We start from the raw sequence: 27,489 nt of genomic DNA, 5'->3' as shown, positions 1-27,489 counted from the left end.
TGTTCTGTGGTGTAGTGGGCTGTCACTCAAAAACTGAGTAGCCAATGGGGACACACCCCTGAAAGTCCAGCCCACCTGGGAGGTTTGTGTCAAAATCGAAAAACAAAAAATGAGGGAGCGCAAACGAGAAAGCTGCAGCGAGAGCAAAAGTCTGATCATTGAGAAAGAAGCAAAGTTTGCAACTTATAGTTTTATTTTTGAAATGTATTTTATTTTGCTTGACTCAGCTTTTTTTCTTTTAAACTCATAGTTTTGCTTTATTCTGAGAAAGTGTTGCATTATCTTTATGATACAAAACTAATCCCATCACCTTCCAGCTTCACAGTCTGTAAAATGCTTTCTACTTAATTCATACCAAAATGGCCTAATATTCTTCGATACATTCTTTGTGAAATTAGCAGAACCACTGTCAAACAATTAGAGGAAAATGTGAAAAGCATTCTGGGTACTTCTCATATGCATTAGTATTGCTTCCAGGTAGGACACATTATGTAATCACTTCCAAAAAAAGTCTGTCTCCCTTTACCTTTTGTCAATGTCGGACTTGGAGTGCAAACACAAAATACGACTGTTTCCCGGAGGCCTATTTTCGTGATACAAAATACAATTTAAGATGATTTTACAGGCTATGGAAGAACTGGAATGCATACAATACTGTCAAAACTGTGTGAAGACTTCTGATGCTTTAAACCCAGTTCATCATTGGTTTATCATTATCAAATGGAGAGTGGGTTGAAAGCCCAGGCCCCTTTTAAAAAATATATTTATTCATTCACTGCATTGAGTCTGAGTCATTTATAGTCAGTAAGTTGGAAGATAAGCTGATTTCGAAAACAGGTAAACTAAAGTGAAAAATAGCTGGAAACACAACTTGAAAGTTAATTTAGAAATGTGATGGTGTTTGTGGGTTTGGGAGTTATCGCACCACAAAAGTGTAGGAGTGGGTGTTAAAGGTATACATGTGTGTGTGTGTGTGTGTGTGTGTGTGTGATAGAGGGATTATACTCGCTGGAATGATTGTTAGATGTTCCTTCGAGTAGGAAAAGCCAAATCAGAGGCAGGGGGCATGCTCACACACACACACACACACACACACACACACACACACACACACACACACACACACACACACACACACACACACACACACACACACACACACACACACACACACACACAAACACACACTCTGACCTCTCCTCAGCAAAGGAGAATGCTTTCATTATTCATCACAGCTGAAATATTAGACCCAAATGGGCTGAGCTGCAAGAAAAGCATTTTATTAATGCAAACGGTTATTTCAACGTTTTTTTTTTAAACATGACCTCTCCCTTTTCTTACTTTAAGTATCTCTCTCTGCTTCAGTATTTTCAAGATACAATTATTATATATAATAAAGCTGCGTTTAAGATTGACCTCATTAACCAGTGGCGAGCCGTCAGGGCCGTAGGCCCTCTCTGAGGGCCTAAGATATTCTACAAAATAATATTTAAAAACATTAAAAAAAATGCAATAGCCTATTATTTTTTGTCTGTTATATTTTTCATTAGTTTTACCAAAATAACTTCATTTAAATGTATTTGAAATAACATTTCCAAATAAATAAATCCTTCGAATATGCCTATTCAGTTTATGTTGGAATGTGAAGGGTTAAATGAAAGAAGCTCCTTTAGCCGTCTGCGAGTTATGTGAAGATAGGAGCTGATTGGTGGTCCTGCTGTAAATTCACAGAGGGCCCGCTATGCTAGGCTTGTTTGAGACAAGCGAGAGCTGCGCAGACCTGCGCGATTTCGATCAACGTCTTGCTAGTGCGTTGCATGATGGTTAGTCATTTTGTCCGACTTGCTCTGGAGGCTCGCTCACATGAGACGTTGAAATCTCGCGGGGCAAAGACGCCCGCAGCCTTGAGAGCGAGGCGCGGCGAGGCGCGGCGAGGCGCGGCGAGGCGGCGCAGTTCCTCTCCACGGGCTGCGGAAGCGAAATAATTGATGGGAAACGACTCGCTGGTATCTCGAGCTGAGCGCTCATTGGTGGTTTTTACCCCGTGCTGCTGATGAAACTCTCCAATTGGCTCGGCAAAAGTTTGTTTTTGTTTTGTGTCAGTTTTACGTCGCCCCCTCCATTAACATTTTTCATCATTGTTCCACAATGTTTATCATCATGAAATTAATATCTATATATGTTATACTATACTTGCACTGCTTACCGTTTTCATACTTTATATATCTTAGCATATTCATACACACTGTTCATACTGCTCATAGGCTGCTGTGTATATCTAGTGTATTCATACCCCTCACTGTTTATTCATCATTCAATTCATTCTATCTTTTATTCTGTAGATTGTGTACATTACTTTTCACTTTACTGCTTGTTGCACTCCTGGTTAGAAGCTAAACTGCATTTCGTTGTCTCAGTACCTGTAATATGTGCAATAACAATAGAGTTGAATCTAATCTTGAGCAGGAACAAATGTATTTACTTAGTACATATCGGACATTAACGATTAAACACATGTGTGCATTCTTTATAAATGCAAACTTAGTCAAGCCGACTCCGGAGATGGCAGTATGCACCTCAAAGTTGTTTGCAATCCACCAAAAAAACGAGAGAAGAATAAGAAGAAGGCGAAGAAGAAGAAGAAGAAGAAGAAGAAGAAGAAGAAGAAGAAGAAGAAGAAGAAGAAGCCGAAGCCGACTCGGAGCTGTCCGACTGCAGTCGAGCTTTTTGAGACCTCCCCCGGCTGCGATCGGCTATTCTCGTCTACTTTCGAGGCGAGCCGCAACGCGTCTCAAACAAGCCAAGTAACTGAACGAGAGAGTAATGTCAAATGACAGTACAATTGATCAATCATATCTTCCCAAGCCAAGCCAAGCCAAATTACACTTAAGACATATAAACAACTGCAACGAAAGTAAGAAACATAATGCAATATCCTTTTCAATTTCAAATAACACAAATTGGATTATTTACAGGTGTTGTTTTGTGTGTTAGAGGGTCACTTTCATTGATTTGTTTTTCACCAGGGCCGTTGCTTTGATATTCCGCTTAAGTATATATACGTTGTCACGTAATAACTCTTTATTTAAATTTTTTTGGAGGGGGGGGGGGTCAGAGGGCCTAGGTATAAAAGTCACGGCTCTCCACTCTCATTAACAATACCAGTAGTGGTGTGATCAAAAAACATCATTATTTATCTGACCATACATTCATTCATTTCTACAGCCAATTTTTCCCCATAAAAAATCTAAATGATGAGCACATGATACTAAATAAAAAAATATATGAATCACTGTTAAGCTGCATTCACATGTTATGCGATTTACTCTTCGTTCACCGTGAGTTCAGGATTAGAGCCTTGCCGTGAAAAAAGCCATTTAATTTAAATCTATGGATACGTGCCCAGGTAGCTCGCGCCGCAACATACATGTGTCATCTGATTAGTCGAGTGTCGAAAGGTCACCAGTAAACAAGGTCAAAGTTGAAACATTTTTTACTTTGGACTATTTAGAGCGATGCGCAACTCCAAGGGTTGTGTTTTCTTCTAATCAGCGGGAACACTCACTCCAAAGAGACACATCTGCAACACCAGCGCAGAGATTTTTTACTTCTTAAATGCTGGCAAAAAAGATTCTGCGGAAATCTTTTCGGTCAGAAATTCAAAATGACAAGCCAATCATCAAGTTTACATGCTTACTCAATAACTAGATTTTAAGTCAAAGAGGAGTCATTCCAAAAGCTTTATGTTTTATATAAATACAAACATTCTCCTGTAAAAGTAAAAAATACAAAAATGTAGACTTAAGAAGTCAAAAGTGTGTAGTTCTTTTTCTTTTTTTGGTTATATACCAGGTGAAAGTCTGTATCAGTATTTTTTTTTTCCAACATGAATTATACAATCCATGTGTTTCCAACTCTCTCCAAAATGGATTTCATAAACTGACTGTGTGCTTTGAGTCACTCTCTTGTGTAACAGGATCTCTTCTCATCTGAATCAACACTCCTTATGATCCCTTTCAACAGGCTTTGGGAAAAATGGACATGTAACATTCACATCTAATGGGATTACGTAATAAGGAAATGGAAAAAACGTAACTGTATTCCCCCAGAGTTACAAAAAACAATAAAAATCAGATTGCTGTTATTTTTCTGAATTGGGAATTACTAGCAGGATTACTGTTCTGCAGGCTAATACTTGAAACTATACGCCTACTGCCTAATTTGTTCAATGAAAGGCAGGTTTTCTTAAAAATAAAATATCACAGAAGAGGACACTAAAGCTAAATATCTTGCTTTCTTCTTTTCTTAGGCTACATTGTTCTGTTGTCTTACATAATACACCTCTCTAACCTTTTGGTCGTGGCTGTAAGCCAGGATCCAGTCCTCCTGCTCGGGGTGGAAGAGCAGGCTGAGGATGTAGAAGTTGAGGCGGTACTTCTGGTAAGTCGCTCCTTCATCAGAGCTAATCAGCAGACTGCTCTCCACCTCGGGATCAGTCAGCAGCATGATCTGAAGAGAAGAAGTAGGACAGATTAGTTTTCAGTAATAAAGAGGCGCTTTTGTTCTTTTTTTTCTTTTCCCAGAGTGTGTTACATTGTGTTTAGTGCATGCTAAGGCTAAAATCCCAAAATTCCTTCCAAGGGAGTTTCCCACACACACCTACCCCCCGAAAAATACAGAGAGACTGATTAGATTTGTAATGTAAAGCATAATACAACTGAGGCAGCTTATACGCACCTGGGTAACATGTCATTGGCAGTAAGACTTCAACTGATGATGCCATAGATACAATAATATGTTGTTTATGTTAGGCTTGATGATATAATCAGTGTGGTAAATCATGTAGCAAATGTGTGTGTACGTTTTTTATTCTGTGTGGGCCTCATCATTCACATTTCTGCTGTTTGTCTCTCTCCATTCTCTCTCTGCCAATGCTCAATCAGGCCTAGCAAGCACTAATTTCCCATGAGCTTCTTTCTTTTGTTAGAGGTCCCACACATTTGCCAAATTGTCGTGCAATTCTCGCACGGTCTACGGAAGAAAAATCTCAAAATCAAATAGAAATCTCCAGGTAATATCCGATGCGGACATAATTGAATCAGTGGACCGTGTCAATAGGAGAGTGTACATTAGCAGAGACGCTTGTGGAAATGTGCTCCTGAGTAAAGTCTATAACCAACATTCCCCCACGGTGTAACCCCCATTAAAAATGCATGATGACTAAGGTGCAACATATAGATGTTTAGCAATCAGCTCATAACAGACAAATGCCCGGTCAGCATCTTTTATTGTTAGTCACACTCCAGGGGTGTCATTTCCACAGCCAGTGGCGTTGCTCGGCCCACCCCCCCACTTTTAATATTTCAGGGTTATTATCTCACTACATTCTCTATTTAAATGATTCTGTGACTGTTTTGCCACCATAATCAAGACTAGAGAAAGGAGTATTTTGCACACACAGACTGCCCTATATTAACATCAGGTGACCATCTCCCTGTCTGAAAAGTGATGTCAATCCTAAGTGCCTTCAACTTGCACTCTTTCTAATGGCCAGCAGGGGCAAAAAGTAGTTGGATTGTATAGAAGTCTATGACTAAATTGCCTTATTCACTAGATTTTATACCTCAGTAAACGTTTTCCTGATAAGTTTATGGTCTCAATAGCGAGCTAAGAGTCTTCTTAAATGGCACGATGGTCATTTTGTACATTATGGTCCAATTTAGAGTCAAATGAACGATAAAGAGTACGCTTTAGAGCGTGGCCACCTTGCGATTGGAGTTCTACCATGGCATTGTCTAGTCCAGGGGTCACCAACCTTTTTTATGGTGAGGGCTACTTTAAAAAAATAAAACAAGTCGGGGGCTACTTTTACTCCTCTTTTTTTTGTTTTTTGCAGTATATATATTAGCAAATTTTAACGTTAATATGCTTACCTTTAACCTTTGTGTGCTGTTTGGGTCTGTGGGACCCGTTTTCAGTGTTTACTAAAAGAACATTTCTACATTGCAATCTAATTATTTTAACCTGCTTTATTTGGGGGTGGACGGGCCTCACCTCCTCTAGGGGGGTCCGGGGGCATGCTCCCCCGGGAAGATGTTTTTTTTAAATGTTGAAGTGAAATGCATCAATCAGGTGCACTCTGGTGTATCCATAAATTCTGGTGAATTTATGGGTACAGCTCTCAACACTCAAATGAAAGGGAGCTGTATACTTTTCAATAATCCAATCATCTTTAGAATATGATCACAACCAATAACAAATCATTTAAACTGGTTTATTCTTATCTTATGTTACCTAGTTAGCATTCTTTCTTTTTATTTATGCATATTTTACTAATCACTCCCTTTTTAAACAGTTTTTTGTTTTTTTTACTGTCCTATAGTACACATTGGAATGATTTCTTACTTTATCCATTATCTGTAATAGATAAAGGTGCTCTCTCTCTCTCTCTCTCTCTCTCTCTCTCCCTCTCTCTCTCTCTCTCTCTCTCTCAGAGGCTGTGTGCTCCTCCGTGGCGATGACGGCTTGCGTTCAAAAATAATAATAATAAACATATTTGTAAAGTGGGGGGACACAAACAGGATTTTGAAAAGAGCGGGGGACATGTCCCCTCTGTCCCCAGCGGAAATTACACCATGCGTGTGTGTGCGTCAAGTGGAATAAATATATATGCAAGTTGCAACACACAGAGTAAAACTCTGCCCCTCATGTGTTGGCTGGCATGATCGGCTGTTCAATGGGGCTGATTTGTTGTGTAGATTCTGCCAGAAGGAAAATCAGTGGGGAGGTGCCACATTGCAACGCTGGTCCCGCAAATCAAGCAAGAATGTGATTAGTCGATATTCATTGTGGGGGTGGGGGGAGGAGGGGTGTTGGATAGAGTTGTAGTAAGTGGATAGAGTTCGCTATGATTTAGGTTTCGTTTATGCATAGGATAGATTCTTTTAATTACATTTCCTTTTTTGTTTTGTGTATTTTATACCTTTTGGATTTGGTTGGCGAGCTATTTTTAGAACATGCCCCGCGGGCGACTAAGTGCCCGCGGGCACCGTGTTGGCTACTCCTGGTCTAGTCAGATTTAATTTTTCTTTTGGGAGTTTTTTGTCTTTTGGAGTTCGTTTTCAATTTAAACCTCAAGGCAATCAGATTTAAACTCCAAACATGTCATGTTCTGCCCCAAGGGCCTTAAATCCAAACAATAACAAAATAATCAGTTTGTTAGAGAGCGGCTGTGATCTCCCTCTGTATAATGTGCACTACACAAGGCATATGCTCGTATGGAAGCATTATTCGTTCCTACAGTTGTGAAATTTGTTCCTACAGTGGTGAACACTATCTTTCACTCCTGTGCAACTTCAAAGAACGGACGCATGGTTCGACAACGTTTCTTCCCTCCCACACCTACAGCAAATGAGTGCGGAACATGTGTCATGGTGTGTCAGGGCCTTAAATACCCTGACACACCAAACTGACACTAAAGAACACGTCCCGACGGACCCGACTGATGTGTTGCCTCACGTCTCCTGCGTCTTGGCCAAAAAGTCACACTGGAACACACCGCAAAGACTTCAGCCGACGGCCAAGTAGCAAGTACGCACTGCGCATGCGTGAGTGGCAATAACTCTCCTTACCAGCAGGCGGCGGTAGTGTGTATTCTTCATTCAAAAGAGGCAACAACCGTAAGACAGACTGCGTAATATATACAAACAACAAATAGCGTGTGCGTTCCATTTTCACTCTCGTCCATCACAGACTGTTTCACATAAAGACTTATAATCGTATAATTCTTGCGTCCAGGTGGGATGAAAATGAAAAATAATAGCCTGTGTGTGCCTGTAACGACGAGACGCCGTTACTAGAGTAATTTATTAAATGTCATTAATTGTATAAGTGTTCACTCCCATCTTGTTATTTCCGGTCGTGTCTGTGTTCCCTCCTGCTGATTACCCAATTGTGTTCACCTGGTGCCCTGTGTTTGCTCCTCCCCCCTCACCTGTGTTTAATTGCTCCCCTCTCACACTAGTGTCTGTGTATTTAAGTGCTGTTTCTTGTTAGTGGTAGATGGGGTGTGTGAGATCCTGGTGGCTTTAGGCTGGGCTAACGTGAAACAGCAGCAGCAGGATTGAGGCTGTGTGTATTGTTTTAATAAATGCCCACGTCGGGTTATATTTGTGGACGTTCTGCCTCTGCCTCCTTGCTTGGTCGGGCCGCTCAACGGTCAGTCTCACAATTGGTGTCAGAAGTGGGATTCGACCAAGTGAGGAGGTGACAATGACGAGAGGAAAGAAGAGGGACCAAGGAGAGGAACCGCGGCTGGGGGTGGCTAGGCCTGGAACTGAACAGGGGGCCACGGCTGCTGAAGCAGCAGGAGAAGAGAGACAAGCAGGAGGAAACGAGAGACAAGGAGGAGAAGCTAACGGACGAGCTAACGGACGAGCTAACGGAGACAAGGAGGAGAAGCTAACGGACGAGCTAACGGATGAGCTAACGGAGACAAGGAGGAGAAGCTAACGGACGAGCTAACGGACGAGCTAACGGAGACAAGGAGGAGAAGCTAACGGAGGAGCTAACGGACGAGCTAACGGACGAGCTAACGGACGAGCTAATGGACCCCCGAGGAGTCGACAGAACCAAGGGAGGGATATATTAGGTCCATAGTCTCAAGGGAGGGATATAGTGTGTCCATGGCCTCAAGGGAGGGATATATTAGGTCCATAGCCTCAAGGGAGGTATCTGGTGTGTCCATGGCCTCAGGGGAGGGATCTATTCTGTCCATAGCCTCAGGGGAGGGATCTATTATATCCGTTCTAGAAAACCAAGACTGTCTCGGGTACTGTGCGCTTTAGGAGAAAAGGGGGGGAATGTAACGACGAGACGCCGTTACTAGAGTTATTTATCAAATGGCATTAATTGTATAAGTGTTCACCCCCATCTTGTTATTTCCGGTCGTCTCTGTGTTCCCTCCTGCTGATTACCCAATTGTGTTCACCTGGTGCCCTGTGTTTGCTCCTCCCCCCTCACCTGTGTTTAATTGCTCCCCCTCACCTGTGTCTTGTTAATGTCTGTGTATTTAAGTGCTGTTTCTTGTTAGTGGTATATGGGGTGTGTGAGATCCTGGTGGCTTTAGGCTGGGCTAACGTGAAACAGCAGCAGCAGGATTGAGGCTGTGTGTATTGTTTTAATAAATGCCCACGTCGGGTTATATTTGTGGACGTTCTGCCTCTGCCTCCTTGCTTGGTCGGGCCGCTCAACGGTCAGTCTCACAATTGGTGTCAGAAGTGGGATTCGACCAAGTGAGGAGGTGACAATGACGAGAGGAAAGAAGAGGGACCAAGGAGAGGAACCGCGGCTGGGGGTGGCTAGGCCTGGAACTGACCAGGGGGCCACGGCTGCTGAAGCAGCAGGGGAAGAGAGACAATTAGGAGGAATCGAGAGACAAGGAGGAGAAGCTAACGGACGAGCTAACGGACGAGCCAACGGAGACAAGGAGGAGAAGCTAACGGACGAGCTAACGGATGAGCTAACGGAGACAAGGAGGAGAAGCTCACGGACGAGCTAACGGACGAGCTAACGGACGAGCTAACGGACGAGCTAACGGACGAGCTAATGGACCCCCGAGGAGTCGACAGAACCAAGGGAGGGATATATTAGGTCCATGGCCTCAAGGGAGGGATATATTAGGTCCATAGCCTCAAGGGAGGTATCTGGTGTGTCCATGGCCTCAGGGGAGGGATCTATTCTGTCCATAGCCTCAGGGGAGGGATCTATTATATCCGTTCTAGAAAACCAAGACTGTCTCGGGTACTGTGCGCTTTAGGAGAAAAGGGGGGGAATGTAACGACGAGACGCCGTTACTAGAGTTATTTATCAAATGGCATTAATTGTATAAGTCTTCACCCCCATCTTGTTATTTCCGGTCGTCTCTGTGTTCCCTCCTGCTGATTACCCAATTGTGTTCACCTGGTGCCCTGTGTTTGCTCCTCCCCCCTCACCTGTGTTTAATTGCTCCCCCTCACCTGTGTCTTGTTAGTGTCTGTGTATTTAAGTGCTGTTTCTTGTTAATGGTCGATGGGGTGTGTGAGATCCTGGTGGCTGCAGGCTGGGCTCACGTGAAGAAGCAGCAGCAGCAGAATTGAGGCTGTGTGGATTGTTTTAATAAATGCCCACGTCGGGTTATATTTGTGGACGTTCTGCCTCTGCCTCCTTGGTTGGTCGGGCCGCTCAACACGCCACTATAAGAGCTAGTGCTGGAGTTCAGTCGCTAGACAGAGGCTTACATGCACTCAAGAGATGGCCTTTGGCATGACAACCTCTGTGAGCCTATTATATCATCAGACAGCAGTGAGAAAAAGAATACACACTCCTCTCACAGTCAATATCCTGCTCAGTATGGCAGCATACAGCAAAGTGTTTCCGCTCTCTCAAGCTAGTGAGTCATTTGTCAGCACTCACTTGGGTAATGGCAGTTACTACAAACAGCAGTTCATCAATCACAAAAGGCAGATATGCCACATGCGTGAGCCCCATGCTGACCAGTCCAATCAAATGCATTCAAACGCTGTCTGAACTACAAATCCCAATTAACGTTGTGCTCTCTCCCTGGAACTGCAACTCAGCTGGAATAGTAGACAACTTAAAATGTGCTGATGTTTGTGTTGGTCACTGGTGGGTTACAGACGCACAGTATGATATTATTTGGCCTAATACAGAAATGTGTATACCACTTAAATACATTTAAATATAAAGATTCATACACCATGGTGACTAAATATGGAGATTGCTACATTATGAAGCAAAAAGTATGCTTTTTCTATGTATATACATTTTATTAAACCTTTTCAAGATCAGATGCTACAATATGGAAAGGATTCCTGTAGCATAATGTTGTTCAGTTCCAGGAAAATATGGTGCGGAAGCTATTTAAGTTTAAATGTAATTTGTTAATCATGTTTTTTTTTTTTTTTCAGTTTTAGTTTCCTCCCAAAGCAAAATCAAAAATGGCCTGAGTATAACTTTTGGTATCAAATTTCCTGTTTTTGGATTTAGGAATATAAAAAATAACCGAAAGCATTCTGAAAAACAATGTGTTTAAAATCAGTCATCTAGAAATATAGCAGTTCTATCAATAACACTTTTCTCATCAGCACTGAATAAGTAAATAATCCACACTTGCACAATTAAAGTAGCAAAATAACATTTGTGTGTGTGTGTGTGTGTGTGTGTGTGTGTGTGTGTGTGTGTGTGTGTGTGTGTGTGTGTGTGTGTGTGTGTGTGTGTGTGTGTGTGTGTGTGTGTGTGTGTGTGTGTGTGTGTGTGTGTGTGTGTGTGTGTGTGTGTGTGTGTGTGTGTGTGTGTGTGTGTGTGTGTGTGTGTGTGTGTGTGTGTGTCTTTTTAAATTATGAGGCCAAAAAGGTTGAAAATGACAAAGGTTAATGAAGCGTATACGTGCCAGCTGGAGGACAGTTAAGATATGTGTAAGGAATACTTGAGTTTATTCCGCCAATGCAGTACCGTAAATAGTCCAAGATAGAATATTAATGAAATTAGCCTCATACCTTCCATCTCACACAGTAATTGGATTGTGACTCCTCTCCATAAATCTATGCCTGATTTCCCACCATGCAATACATTGATTTGTTTATGTTGTTAGACTTTAAGAGTGTTCAGATTGGAAAAGGTTATAAAAAGTGGAACAAAGAAATTTGTTGAGATTTAAACTCTCTTGGGAGGTCAATTTTCTCGCTTGTCTATGAGAACTACTTAGTTGGGAATTATTTAATACGAGTTAATCAACTGGTTTTAGCTAATTTGGTTAATTTGACTGAGGTTACAGTTTTGAACTGGGATTGATAGAATGAGCACAAGTCAATGCTGTCTTGTATTTAAAATATTTATTTGCCAGCTGAATGAAAACGTTGAGGGTCAGGGCCAGTTATCCTTTAATCTGAGTAGCACTTTCTCCATGTTTGTCAGCAACTGTTCGTTTTAGAACTCCTGTTGAAGCATACAAGTGTATGTTCCAACACTTTTTACAGCGTTATGAAATGTTGCCTCTATTCTTTGATCCAATGTTTCAAGTTGAATGTTTCTCAAAGAGCCAGTAACAGATAAGGTAGGAGGATAAAATGAAATAAAAGACCGATCAATTTGCCAAACCATTTATGTAATGGGATTAAGGGTTATTTTTTATAAATAATCCTTCAAACTTTAAAGGCAACAGTGGATTATTCCACAGACATACCAGCAGAGGCTGAGGGGAAATAAAGATCAGACTCTACGTTGTTCTTCGAGAAGTAAGCTAAAACAGAAAGGCATCATTTGGAGTTTATTGAGGGACAATTTTTAGCCAATGGCCTCCATGCGCCCATCCATCCATCTTCTCTCGCTTATCCGTGGTCGGGTCGCGGAGGTATAAATTCCAGCAGAGTGCCCCAAACTTCCCTATCCCTGGCCACATCAACTAGCTATGACTGCGGATTCTAATTCTCCCACGCCAGTGTTGTGATATAATCTCTTCACATGGTCCTGTGTCTGCCCAACAGTCCCTTCTCACCTAGACGCACCTGGAACACCTCCCTATGAAAGCGACCAGGTTGCATCCTACTAGTTGCCAGAACCACCTCAAATGGGTTAGCAATGTAGCAGCAACTATACTCCGAGTCCCTAAGGAATGGTGGAACTTCTCACCTCATCCCTAGGGAGATGCTAGCCACCCTCCAGAGAAAAACCTGTTATTTGTCATTACCTATCCTTAATTACCATAGGTGAGATTAGGAATGACAATGGACCGGTAGATTTGCCTTCGGGCTCAGTTCTCATTTCATCACAGCGATTGCAGTCTCCCTGCCCACCTTATGCTCCATTGTACCCTGATTCTTGAACAAGACGGAGAGATACTTGAACTCCTTCACTTGGGGTAAGGACCGATGGCCTAGACGTTGTTAATTATAGTTATCCTGAATAGGACATTAGTAAGTGTTTTTTGGTGAGTTGACGTTCTAATGGTATGCATGCACTAGCTAATTGTACATGTGAAAAGTGTCATTATTTCTACACTTTGGTGTTATTAAATTACTTCAGTAAAAGCTGTAAATACTTTGTCCACTATTGCAATTATGAACTGGCGGCGATGCAATTACCGCTCATCGTCAAAGAGTTGAGTTGAAGTTGTAACCTGAATCCACTGGTTTTGAGTCTCGCAATTGAAGCTAAAGGGCAGTAAAAGGTGAGCAGGTCTAGCCAGGAGAGAGTTAAGTACTCACAGGAGGTTGATAAATGTCAGTAGAAACATGAGCAGCAGCGGCTAAAGGTCTCAACATCTCCCGGTGTCACTGCCAACCCATTCGCCAAGAACCCAGAGAAAACTAAGAATAAGTTCACCAAGAAACCACAGCAATGCCAAACTGTGTGTACTCGATCAAAACCATTATTCCCAACAGTTATTTTTTTTTAAATGTTATTATTTCTTTGTGATTTGGAGTGAAGGTAGGCACATTTGTTTTTGTCTCAAACTTAATAGGAGAAGATTGCGATGCAATTGGTGTGTGAAACTTTTTTTTATAAAATGGGATGGAGAGCAGTTAATCTAATAAACATTACGTTTGCAGAGGCTTTGCCTAAAATTACATTACTGTGCCTTAAAAAAAATGGGAGAAATGCTGCCCAATCAAAGGTGTTGTGTTATCTGCAAGTTTTTTTTGTAGACATCAAAGCCCTGATAAAGGTCTGCGTGGGTTCAATCCGCGAGATTACTTTTATTAATTCTCAATACCGTGTTTCACTTTTTTAAATGCTTCTGATCAGTTCATTATGGGCATCCAATCCTTTAGTTAACCTGTTAAGCCCTGAGCCGGTTTTTTTAGGTCTCAGGCTCGAAAATGACATTCCCAGAACAACTGACTATAACTACACTTCTAAAAGGGGTAAATTAATAATCTTTTTTCTCAAAGCTATGATAAACCTGTGATTTGGATGTAGAAAAGTCAGAATCAATATACATTTTTTTATTTTAAAGTAAATTCAGATTGAACATAGTAGAACAATGTAAATTATAGTTTTCGTCCAAAAAACCCATTATTTATAGTGAAAACCTAAAAGCTTTAGGAATCTAAACTATAACATATAAGTACCCTGTATCAAGATTGATTCGAAACAAGTGAAATTTGACCTTTTAGAGAGATTTATAAAAAAAAAACACTTCTGGTGTCATTTGGGTGCATTTTCCATATCTCTGGAACCCATCGGTCGATTTTGATGATTGACACCTCTTTTTAACTGTTAGAGCCAATAGAATCGAGTGGAAGTTCCTAAAATCCATCAAAACATTACCCATTGGTGAATAGAGTGATGCGTAGCCAGAATGCCCAAAACCGGAAGCTGTCATACACTCTCGTAGCTATCATATGAAAACTCATTTTTTTCCATAAACATGACGATGGATTATCAGTAACCATTTCAAAGTGTCACAGACACATTGGATTAACCTACGGATTAACCTTCAGCAGCATTTTTATCGTTTTAATGCCATTGAACACAACTTTCGATCATAACAACAGCAAAGGTTAGACTATTTGCCGTTTTTGCTCCGTAAAGCTACGTCGTGTGATGTCTGGGTTTGCTTCCCCAGCCGGGGGCATCCGGGCTAAACAGGTTAACCAACAATATACACAATCATCACCAATCATTTTGCTGCAATCAAACTTTAAATCTGTATTTCTCTCTCCTGCTGTGAGCTTTCTTTTCACACAACGTTGACCTCTAGCCAACAGATCCATTGCCCCGGTGGAGCTCTTCAGAAGTCCCATCCTCAACAAATGCAGTTATTTAAAAACCTCTTCTTTCAATTATTCTACAATCCAGAACCTGTTAATGTGAGCGCGATGGCGAGTGCAATGTAAGTGATATATCATTTGCGCTTGTGAGTAGGAAATACAATGAATAACGTTGCTTCTGACTGCTTCTTACATCACTCATAAGATATACGTTACCATGATAGGGTCCGATTGCCAAAGACTATTCACATCTTTATGACATGGAATATGTCAATAAACATTATTTTATTAAAAAAAAAGGATTCCCTCTTTATTGAAATGCGTGTAATTGTAGCCCAAATACATGTACTTGGGCACCTGCATAGTCAACGACATATCTGCAGTAGCTTTGTGTGCAGACAATCAAACTATTCTGGAAAGCCTTGAAGTGATAAGAGAGAAGTGATAAACACTGTCCTTCAGCTGATAGGACACCTATAGGACATCTTCAGATCTGATTATTCTTTGCAGTCCTGAGTAAATCTGTTGGAAGTGTGCAGCAATGCAGATGAGACAGTTCTATCAGGAAAAATATATATGCACTTTAAGGTGAGACTCGGTAAAAGTAAGTGCAATTTAGGACTTAGGACGTGTGCAGTACAGTTAATACCTTCTGATGTCAAATACACTGGTGAAGACCTCATTGTATGATGTTTATGTTTATGTCACTGATGTATTAGTTTAATACCACTACCTGTATCTACTGTCAGCTGCCACTAGATAAAATGGTTTAAACGTAGCTAATGCTAACAGTCATAAGGGTAGACTGGTAGTATAACTTAAGAGTTAATTGTGAGGGTATCCATGTGTATCCATGTAAAGTTTCTGCATTGACGGCATTTATAAAATCTAATCTCCACATTAATATTCATGACAAATGCTACCTATCAAAGTCCATCGATGCTACGTGACTCCAAGTGAAGGACATGAAAGTAAAGATAGTTGATACACATTTTCATAATTATGACTTCTCTTCTGCCCGCTGCATCGACCAGGTGCTTTCAACTGTTTGATCCGACTTATCAAACTCAACTACTGTCTCTTGATCGGAGGCATTTAAGCCCCGGCTAATTGAATGCTGCCTGACATTTTAGCTAACGCAAAGCCCTGCCAGACCTGACAAACAGTAACATGTCAGTTTCCGTCTTCCAGGATAATTGGGTTTCCATCTCAGCTACAGCTGCCCCTTATGGCTGTACATACGTTTGAAGGCGTGTATGAGTAATGCAGATTTACAGATCCTTTACTCGTGAATGAACAAAAACAAGACAAACATTTAGATAATTAACCGGCAGCTTCCGACTTTAGACATCTTGATCCGCTTTGAGCTATGGAAATTATGAATTATTTACAGTGGCCATAAATAAATCACATACCAGCATATGCCATTGTCTGGATGTATTTATACTTTATGTTAGCAATGATTTAAGAGGGGAAAACCAGGTCCCTTATCCTGGCAGGTGCATTGCATTTTTTAGCTTTCACTCCTGCTGAGAAAGTGGGTAATGTCCCGTAAAGGCGTAAAAGAATAACGATGGAATCCCACTGCTCACCTAGAGTTACCCATCCCATCTTCTTTACAACCCCTGTTCCCTCTTCCATCTCTGTGTCTCACACTCTGTCATCCCGTCTCCGTCTCCCCCCCCATCCCTCTGTCCATCTGTATGTGTGTCTATCGGCCTGTCTCTCCTCCTCTGCCGCTGTGTCTTCTCACGGGCTCCCGGGCCGCTTCCCTCTCTGCTCATTGCATATCCATTTGGAGACTATGCCTCAGGGCTGACAGATGTTGTCCCCCTCTCTAAGCACCACCAACTCCCACCCCTCCCGCCACCAACCCCCCCCCCCCTCCTACACCACCACCTCGAACGGAACCATCATCTGTTAGCTTGTCCTCGATTGCGCTACCACCGCTGTGAGCGCACTGTTCCGGCCAGCAAAGCATGTCTGATTCACTTTGATTCATTTGGCATGCAGTGTGTCCTTAAAAAGCTGCTGGACATTTTAAGTACAATTGCCCTGCTTTGCCCCTCCGCAATGTGAAGTTAAAGGATGTGTTGATATCTTTATGTAATTCTTGCACCAGGTGGTATTGCTGCAGGTGTGTAAGCATGTGCCTTCATCACTCTTGACCTGTTTCATCAGGAACTCCAGAATGTTGCTGTTAGCTGGTTGATGCAGCATGTTGTGTTAGACTATGTTCAAAGTTCCAAAAAAATAAGGTATTACCTTTTTTCATGTATTATTTTATTTTACATAAATAAACTGCAATGTTGATTCCTTTAGTCTCGAGGGGTAATATCTCCCCTGGTTTGTAGTCATTGAAAATGCAGTACATCTGTTCAGATGACAAAAAATCTTAGCTGAATTACAGTCTTAAAGTGATCCATTAGCTGATGTGATAGAAATCGGAAAAGTTGTTTTTCTGAGGAACGCAGTCATGCAGAAGGATTTATTTCCCAACCATTTCCCTTAAAGGACCCCTTCGCTATCATGTAGTAAACTGATGACATCTGACTAAGTGACACGTTATGGATATTTCAGATGATACTCAATCAATAAGATAACTGTCTTTAAAATAAATGATAAATTGTATATAAACTGCAGGGAGGTTTTAGTATTAAAATAAGATATATCTTGTGGATATAAAGTGGTGCAGTGATTACATACTTTTGAAGGCCTACCCTAAAAATAGCATCGCAAGCGTTCCCTCAACAAAAAGTAGTAAGATTACCCCATTGGATTTCGCATTATTACATAAAATAAATGTTGTGGGCAGTTCATGTTTATGGTACGGTTCCATAGCTGCGCATCTCCACTGCTCAGCTAAAGGTAGACTTGTGTCGGAATGATGACCTTTAGCAGATTATTTAGTCACTTATTAGCAACTGCTGTTTCTATAGCACGTGGAAGCTTCAGACATTCATAAGAGGGGTAATTACGGACATATTTTATGGCGTAGAAGAAAGTGTAAAAGTCCTGTAAGCTTGTGTTTATCACAGATCTTATTTCAGGCATCTTACTACAAACCTGTTAAAAAACCATTGACTTCGAGACGAAGGAACCAGAACCGATAAAGTCATTTCCGGATTTTAGGACTCATTAACGCACCACTCTTTTGCAGAGATTACTTTTACTGTTATGTTTACAATTTGTCACATATTTTATAATACTCTAACAATCATACACACATAATAGCCTGCTTTTAAGACAAATTATGTGTTTTGTTTGTCCTTGTTACTTGTTTGGACTTTTATCTCCGTTTTTTTTATTGCATGGACTCGGACGAGGCTTTGTGAAAATAGTGGATTGTGATCTTCACCGTGCCATTATTCCATTAATATACATAAATAATACTCCAAACTTATATCCACAACAGTTTCATTAAGTTTGCTTTACAGAATTTAAATAAATCCTTGGATAGACCAAATGTAATTTGTCTTACCAAAGCCCTCGCAACCCACCGTGAATCCTTGGCAGGAACCCCACCTTTGGAACCAGTGTTTTAAAACATTTAGCTTATAAAGTCCAAAGCAGGATGGGACATATTATTGTGAAGCCTGAAATGTAACAATATTAGTCCACTCGTTACTCTATGTTGGTTTGTTAGTAGACGCTTTTCACAGGTTTAAAATGGGTAAACACCATTATCAACCCAATTTAGTGTCAGGATTGAAAGTTAATCAAAGCTAGGTTTTGTTATATTGATTGCCTTCATTTTTGCTGCAATAGCACTTTAATATATTAAATGTACCTAATCCTTCTCTAGCAGCCCACCACTCTCGAGCTGAATTCAAACTACCTAAGAACTAGTTCCTGTCAGCTTTACTTTGAAATGAATTATTCCATAGCATGCTAACATGCGTACAACACGCTAATATATTGAACATAGCCTTATCATAGAGCTGTAAAAAACTGACAGAACTGGGTGTGTTACTAAACTTTAGCATTAGCATGTTAACATACTGTAACAACATTGCATTATTAAAAAAGCTAACTTGTTAGTAGCCTATCCTAGGCTAACTAGAAAACACTAAAATATAAGCATTGTAGCCTGCTTATTCTTAACTAATTTAAAGCTAGATTTCATAAGGCATTATTAAGTGTTTATTCAGATATGTTTTGGAGTTTTCTGAAATAAAAAGAAAAACTGTTGTTGAAAACTGGGGATTTGCATTGCCAACCCAATATATCCTCAGGATTTGGAGAAAATCAAATCTGGTTTTTGATACTATTGATGGCCAATAAATATTCATAAGTAGTTGTATAGCAGTTTTTATTGTTATTGATGGAGTCCACAGAGCTGGATACCTTACAACAAGGAACAAGGAGACGATGTATCGCTGAAATCCATCATAATTTTGTCTCAGTATCACAACGTTTATCTTAATATAGCCTTATTTCTTTTTACGCTTCTATCTCTCTATCAGAGCTCTAAAGAGTAACTACAGAAAATCCTTCTGCTATCCAATAGTGAAATTGTTCAACTAACAAAATGCTGGGTGGCTTAATTGTAAGGGATGAAACTTGTTGTAATTGTCAGGAACCATTCGTCCAATTTAATCTATATAACAAGACCTTTTTGACAGTGAATATATTTTAAATTGTGCATATATGTGTTGAACTATCAGAGTATCATAATCAGATTTTGTGTAAATAAATAAAAGGGAAATATCCAAGCAAAGGCAAATATTAGGAAGCTTTCAAATTCGATTAAAATATAATAAAGTAAGAGATACCTAACCTTCCTGTCACTTCTGCGTTTATGTTTGAAATTCCTTTTAAGTAGTTGCATCATTTTGTGGTCTTTTTTTAGATGGATACTTTCTGCTAAACTTTTCTTGTCATTGCCATTGTTAAGGACATTTTGACGACATGAAATATTCAGTTCACCTTTAAAGTCTGTGCTTGTATCCAAAAGTGAGACAATAAACTAAAGTCTTTGAAGCTCGACAGTGGGAGAGGCCTCGTCTGAGGTGAATTCATATTCCACCCACCTGCCTGTTGTTGCTGTCTGAGCCACACAAGGCCGTAATTGTTTCTGAATGCCACGCATGCAAACACATGAATGCACACCCCGACACACACAAGCGAGGTCTTTGCCGTGAAAACACTTGAGCCTAGCGATTGTTGTTTAAGTCAATACATTCTTGAGAAAAAACACTTATGTATTCCTAAAAGAGAACTCACAGACAGAGTGCAGGGAGCAGAGACTGCATCTATCTGTCACTCATATGCTTCCTCTGGAATATTCCGCTTTGTTTTCTAGCCATTAGAGGCTTTACCCATTTGTATGAGGCTGTGGGTTGTTGTTTTTTAACCAGCACTCACCATCCCGACCCATTTACTGTAATAATGGGCTCTCACACAACATTTCTGTCTAAAACCCAAAATAATTCCCCCTAATGTGTACTGCAAATGTGCTCTCTCATGTACAGACTCTGTATGAAGCCACGATATGAAAATTGGTGTAATTGCTATGTTGTTAGACTGTTCTCTTCATGGGTGACTCTGGTGTCATTTCTGTACTGTTTTGCTTCGTCACTCTACATGTTATTTTCCTCTCCTCTATCCACTCTCTATTTGCTGTCTTTCTCCCTCTTCTTCTCACTTTACCTTTTTCCCTCAGTGCCATTTCTCCCTGCCTCCCTCTCGGTACTCCAGTGCTTTACTCCATCCCCTGCAGCCACAGAGGCCTGATCTACGTTCACTATTGGTGAAGAGAGGGGCTTTTGTCTGCCACCAACATCAGTCTCATAGCGTCATGCCGGGGGTGACAGCGAGAGTGGCGAACCTGCGCTCCCTGCTACCCTCCCTTACAAACATGCAAGTATGTGATTGGGATAAAGTGCAAATGGGTTGTATGTGTGTGTGTTTGAGAGTAACAATCTGTTTCTTTGTATTATTTTGAATTGGTTTGATGCTTTGACCATGTTGCACTTTGATTCTGTCACTCATGTTTCAATTAAGGGTAAAATCTCAACAACTGTTGGATAGATCTCCATTGGTTTTGATGCTCACAATAATTGTCCACACAAATTGTAGGCAGTACTAAGCACAATGACTGTTTACAAAAGTAACAGCGGGTGATGCTGGGGGATTGTATGTGTGTGCGTCTCTCGCAGGAGCCCTACCATTTTGTTTTAAACTGGGCAGATATGTGCAGATCCTTTTGAAAGGGTTAACCCACACAAGGCCCCTGGCCGTGTTCTCAGGGTGTGTGCAGTTTAGCTGGCAGAGGTGTTCGCAGTGTTTTTTTTCTTTCTTTTTCTTTTGTCAATTTATTGAACTAGTCAGAAAGAAAACATACAACAATAATAATAATATATATTTTTTTGTTTTACTTAAAATAATAATTATAACAAAGCACAAAAAAAAAGAAAAGAAAAAATCTCAAATAGTCTCTGTCATTCAACAGGGGCAAGAAGAAGCTTAAAAAAAAATGTTTCTGGTCCTACCCCGTCTAGCGTACATTTTCCTTGTAAATAAAATATTAGGTCATCATCATCAGCGTCATGTTTGTCTTTTTTCTTTTAACAAAACAATCAAAAATGAATCACTTTTACAATTACAATAAATAACAAATATGATTGTACAGGTCCCCCTCATAGCCATTAATGATTTGGCTTATTGATAATAGTTTCAGTTTAGATAGACTTGTACAATATTTCAGTTCATCATTACAGTTATTCCACAGACCAACACCTGTGATGTGATGCAATGAAGCTCGTATGGGTGGTTTTTTGAAAATGCAGTTTCCTCTCAACATGTGCATATTTTCTCTCTGTGTGAAAAATCCCTGGATATGAGTTAATTGTTGATTTGCGGCTTTGAACATAATTCGAATAGTTTTATAGTCAACCAGGTCTTGTAGTTTTAGTGTTTTTAGTTTGATAAATAATGTATTTGTTGGTTCTCTGTACGTAGTTTTATGTATAATTCGTATGGCTCTTTTTTGCAGGATGAGGATGTGTTTTATATGTGTTCCCCCAAACTTCCTACACCCACACATCTTCAACATGTCCCTGCTGCAGTCTGTTGTCCGCACATGCTTCAAACACTCCACCATCGTTCCTGTCCCCAAAAAGACAATAATCACCAGCCTCAATGACTACCGCCCAGTAGCACTCACCTCCATCATAATGAAGTGCTTTGAGCGGTCAGTCAAAACCTTCATCACCTCCTCCCTCCCTGACTCTCTGGACCCCCTGCAGTTTGCCTACAGAGCAAACAGGTCCACAGACGACGCCATAGCCCTCACCATCCACACTGCCCTCTCACACCTGGACCAGAGGAACACATATGTGAGAATGCTGTTCATTGATTACAGTTCAGCATTCAATACCATTGTGCCCTCCAAGCTGGTCATCAAGCTCAGAGACCTTGGGCTCAACAGCGCCCTCTGTGACTGGATCCTGAAATTCCTGAAAGGCAGACCCCAGGCATTGCAGGTGGGAAACATCACACCCTCCACCCTGATCCTCAACACCAGAGCCCCTCAAGGCTGCGTGCTCAGCCCTCTCCTCTACTCCCTGTTCACTCATGACTGTGTGGCCACACACAGCTCCAACACCATCGTGAAGTTTGCTGACGACACGACCGTCATCGGCCAGATCACCGACGGCAACGAAACGGCGTACAGAGAGGACATAACATCTTGGTGCCAGGATAATAACCTCCATCTCAACATCAGCAAAAAAAAGGATCTGATTGTGGATTACAGGAAGCAGCAGAGAGAGGGACACGCCCCCATCGCCATCAATGGGACTACGGTGGAGAGAGTCAGCAGCTTCAGGTTCCTTGGTGTCCACATCACTGAGGACCTAACATGGACTCTTCACACCACCACCATCACCAAAAAAGCTTGACAGCGGCTCTTCTTCCTCCGCAGGCTGAGGAGGTTCAAAATGGACTCCAGGATACTCTGCAACTTCTACAGGTGCACCATAGAGAGGATCCTGACCTCCTACAGGTGCACCATAGAGAGGATCCTGACCTTCTACAGGTGCACCATAGAGAGCATCCTGACCTTCTACAGGTGCACCATAGAGAGCATCCTGACCTCCTACAGGTGCACCATAGAGAGGATCCTGACCTTCTACAAGTGCACCATAGAGAGCATCCTGACCTCCTCCAGGTGCACCATAGAGAGGATCCTGACCTTCTACAGGTGCACCATAGAGAGCATCCTGACCTTCTACAGGTGCACCATAGAGAGGATCCTGACCTTCTACAGGTGCACCAAAGAGAGCATCCTGACCTTCTACAGGTGCACCATAGAGAGGATCCTGACCTTCTACAGGTGCACCATAGAGAGCATTCTGACCTTCTACAGGTGCACCAAAGAGAGCATCCTGACCTTCTACAGGTGCACCATAGAGAGCATCCTGACCTTCTACAGGTGCACCATAGAGAGCATCCTGACCTTCTCCAGGTGCACCATAGAGAGCATCCTGACCTTCTCCAGGAGCACCATAGAGAGCATCCTGACCTTCTCCAGGTGCTCCATAGAGAGCATCCTGACCTTCTACAGGTGCACCATAGAGAGCATCCTGACCTTCTACAGGTGCTCCATAGAGAGCATCCTGACCTTCTCCAGGTGCACCATAGAGAGCATCCTGACCTTCTACAGGTGCACCATAGAGAGCATCCTAACCTTCTACAGGTGCACCATAGAGAGGATCCTGACCTTCTACAGGTGCACCATAGAGAGCATCCTGACCTTCTACAGGTGCACCATAGAGAGCATCCTGACCCTCTACAGGTGCACCATAGAGAGCATCCTAACCTTCTACAGGTGCACCATAGAGAGGATCCTGACCTTCTACAGGTGCACCATAGAGAGCATCCTGACCTTCTACAGGTGCACCATAGAGAGCATCCTAACCTTCTACAGGTGCACCATAGAGAGGATCCTGACCTTCTACAGGTGCACCATAGAGAGCATCCTGAGCGGCAGCATCACTGCCTGGTACGGCAGCTGCACCGCCCTTAACCGTAAGACTCTACAGAGGGTGGTGAAAACTGCACAGCACATCACCAGAACGGAGCTGCCAATCTTTGGAGAACCTCCACATCCAGCAGCGCAGGAAGGAAGCCCACAGGATTATCAAAGACCCCCAACAAACTGTTCAGTCTGCTGCCGTCTGGCAGGCGGTACCGTAGCATCAGGACTAAAACCACCAGACTCAGGGACAGTTTCATCCCACAGGCCATAAGACTGCTAAGTGCCTCCATAAAGTATTCATCTGTTTGAAGCTTACCATTTATTTATCAAAATTTCTTTTTATTTTTTGTACAATGTTTAATTTTACATTCTGTTCTTGTATATCTTATTCTATTCACATATATAAAGGCTCTTGCATTGACTTACAACATTCTTTGCATTATTTAGCTTATTGTATTTATATATTTTTCTGACATGTATATAGTTTACTTCATCTGTATTACATACGCATTGGTTATGCTACATAATCCGAACTATTTAATTCTAATCTATTCTACTGTTTCTTCTTGCATTATTTTTTCTTTTTCAATTTTTGTTTTATGTCCTATTTTGTAATGCTGGAGGAGCATTTCTACACTGTAGCTACTGTGCATATGGCAAAAAAAGACGGCTATGCCTTTGGTGATCTCCTGATTTCTCACATTGAATGTAAATGCAGGATTTAATACATTTAAACGGCCTGTCTGGAGATAAAAAAAAGTATGCGAATCATCCGAGGTCTTGGGTACATAGACCATGTATACTTGAGTCTTCCTTAACCCCCGTATCCGAGCAGATGCATCACTGCTGATCTCAGTTTCGTCAAATGAATGTAGTGGAAAAATATATCTAGAGATTTTCAAGTGTTTTTAGTGTGCGGTTGATTTACCTAAAAGATACAAATATATGCTGATTTACAGATGTCTCTTCCAGTGTAAGTCAATGGAAAAGGAGTATTGTAGGGCCCAAATGACGTCAAGGCTGAGGTGGAAGTGTATTATCACTGTTTTGCCACTACGAAAATGTGCTTCAATTCCGGGCTCACTTAATGGGGGCTTGGCAATAGCAGATTGTACAACAGTTTAAAAAAATGTTGTCATGCACTTTAGTTGATGACAGGATACTTGTGACCAAACTTATATTTTAGCGTTAGCATGTTAACATAACAAGACTACATTTTTGACAGCCAAATGAAGTGCAGATGTAATTTAAGATATGGTGAAAGTAAAAATATTTTTGCATTTAAAGCTACATAATTTGGGTCACCTTTCACTACCAACTTTGGCTGATTTGAGGAATCCATGTTTGTATAGCTTCCAGGCATTTACCCTAACCATAAATGTCAAGTTCTGAATACAACATTGGATGTGATTTAAAAAACGTTTTACAAATGTAAAACTGGTAATTACCTCCATCCGACCAATGTGGTCTGAGCTATGTTTGGACTCATCTTGTCAGGATCAGATCAACATTGTCATACTTAAATCACGTAAGAATAGCAACGTTGTCTCTATTTCTTATTCTTCCAACTGCTTTTTTTTTAACATGCATGTACAATTGTCATGCCTTCGCAACATGGATCATGAATGTGCGAGCGAAATAAGAACCAGAGAGGCGGTGTAAACATGTGTCAGACAAAGATAATTGGAATGCTTGCCTCTGTGAATGTGCATGTAAATGAGGGTGGTAAGAGAAGACGCGAGGATGGAGAAAGACAAAGTCAGTCTGTGTGTGCGTAAGAGCCTGATGGTTTGAATGCGTGTCTGTCATTTTATTTGTTTCCTTGAGTGTCTGTGAGAGATATTAACAACCTGTCAAGTTGTTTGCAGGTCTTCATCGGCCGGTTGTTCAGACTGTTTAAACTGAGATCTTGTATTGTTCTGTTGGCTCGTTTCCTGTACTCAAAGCTTTTGTGTTTTTCCCATTGTCTTTAGGGTTGCCGCATTTCAAAAGCTTTAAAACTTCTTCACCGATTTTTCAATCTCCTACAGAACATGCATTGTTAATAAAAATAAATTGTTAAAAACAAAGAAAACCATTCATATTTGTAGCACTTTGGCTTACTTGAAGACAATGAAGTAGCAATTATAATGATGTGCCTTTTTAAAGCTAATATGCTTGAACAATTATTGCTGATTTTAGTTTGAATCTTGATTGGACTTATTGTATATTGCATATTGCAAGTGGATGAAAATGAAATGTAATGCGTACTTAGACTTATATACCGTCATCGCTACTGCTTCTATGCCACTTTTTTATGTAACAATGTACATTTCCCTGCTGTCGGACTAATAAAGGATTTCTGATTATGATTTGGATTATGATATTTATCAAAAAGTCGAAAGGGCAAAAATCACTGGCTATGTTGGACTGCGTCTTGTCATTGACTTTTATTGACACATGTGGCAGATGTTCCAGTGCAACAACTAGTGGTAAAAACATGTTTAATTTGTATTACTTCACAAGCAGTGGCGCCGTAAGGGGGTGAAAGGTTAGGACGATTCTAAGGGCCCGTGACAAGCAGGGGCCCCCAAAATGTTTAAAACATAAAAAAAAAAAATGTAAGTACCCTTTCATCAATAATTAACATTAACATAACGTTATATTGCGTAGTAGGCTACTCACTAAACTTACGATTCATTTAACTTATTTTCTTCCAAAAGTTAATTATCCAAAGCCTCTGTACACCCCCCTCTATTTACATGTAATGGTTTGGTCCTGCGACTCCTGCCTCCAAACGCGGAAACGGCACTTTCTAGCAGAGTGAAAGCATGTGAGGAGGGATGCTAGTAGCCTACGTAGTGGACGTGTGTTGTAGTCTATGGTTGTAACCTATGGTTGTAACATGTCTCAACGACTCACAAAGTCAGGCTCTAAGAAGAGAACAGAAAGGGGAGAAAGACAGGAGAGAGGGACTAAAGGGCGATAGTATGTAACCCAGTTTTTCACAAGAAAAGGTGGGTGTGGTCCATTAGCTAAGCGTAGTCCATTGTAAATTGTAATGTTTTCTTTTACTAAGCTGACATTAAAGACCCTGTGAAGTGTGAACCTGTGCATGATCTCTTATGCTAATACGTATAGTAATGACCAAAATTGTCCATTGGAACCCATATCAAAAGATGTTGGAATAGCAACGAATTTGACGAGTTTTGAATTTGCCGGGGAAATCTGCAGTCGACCTTCGCCTTCGTGGGCGTGGCTTGCGATTTACTGTGTGACGTCACGAGATGGACGCCGCCGCACTGTTTACATTCACCACCGTTAATTTTTTCTCTTTTTCAAAGTCGAATTTCTCAACGTTTTTGAGCTAGTATTTTCCTGGAAAGTGTGTCGGAGTCGACTGGAAGTGATTTCTAATCGAGAAAACCTGACAATGGAGGCGACAGTGAAGAAAGAGGGATGAAAAACACAGGGGAAACGATGCATTGCCGCTGGCTGTAGTAATGTCAAGTCTGCCGAAGTGGCGATGTTTCTGTTCCCAAAAGATGAAGGTGAGCCTGGCTGGTGTCATTGTTTTGTAGATTCGTTCATTGATCATGATAAATAAAGGCCACTGGTCGATTCGAGAGAGAGAGAAAGAGAGACTGAGAGAGTTACAGGGTTGTCGTTAGCATCTGGTGCTAGCTCGGAGCTAACGGAGATTAGCTGTTTCAACAATAAGGAGAGGGAGAGTGCTCTCCTGTGGGACTGAGAGAG

General features: G+C 41.2%; 1 protein-coding gene across 1 annotated transcript in view; it reads right to left on the bottom strand.

Annotated features, from left to right (window-relative positions):
* The window catches only part of LOC307015447 (VPS10 domain-containing receptor SorCS1-like), a 259,336-nt gene that overhangs the window by 85,325 nt on the left and 146,522 nt on the right, over positions 1-27,489 (bottom strand). The window contains exon 4 of the mRNA XM_079644071.1: positions 4,351-4,509. Coding sequence (XP_079500197.1) covers positions 4,351-4,509 — 159 coding nt within the window. The remainder of the gene's footprint in view (positions 1-4,350; positions 4,510-27,489) is intronic.

Source organism: Notothenia rossii (assembly GCF_949606895.1).
Source record: "Notothenia rossii genome assembly, chromosome: 1".
Taxonomy (NCBI): Eukaryota; Metazoa; Chordata; class Actinopteri; order Perciformes; family Nototheniidae; genus Notothenia; species Notothenia rossii.
This window is presented reverse-complemented; position numbering and strand designations above follow the sequence as displayed.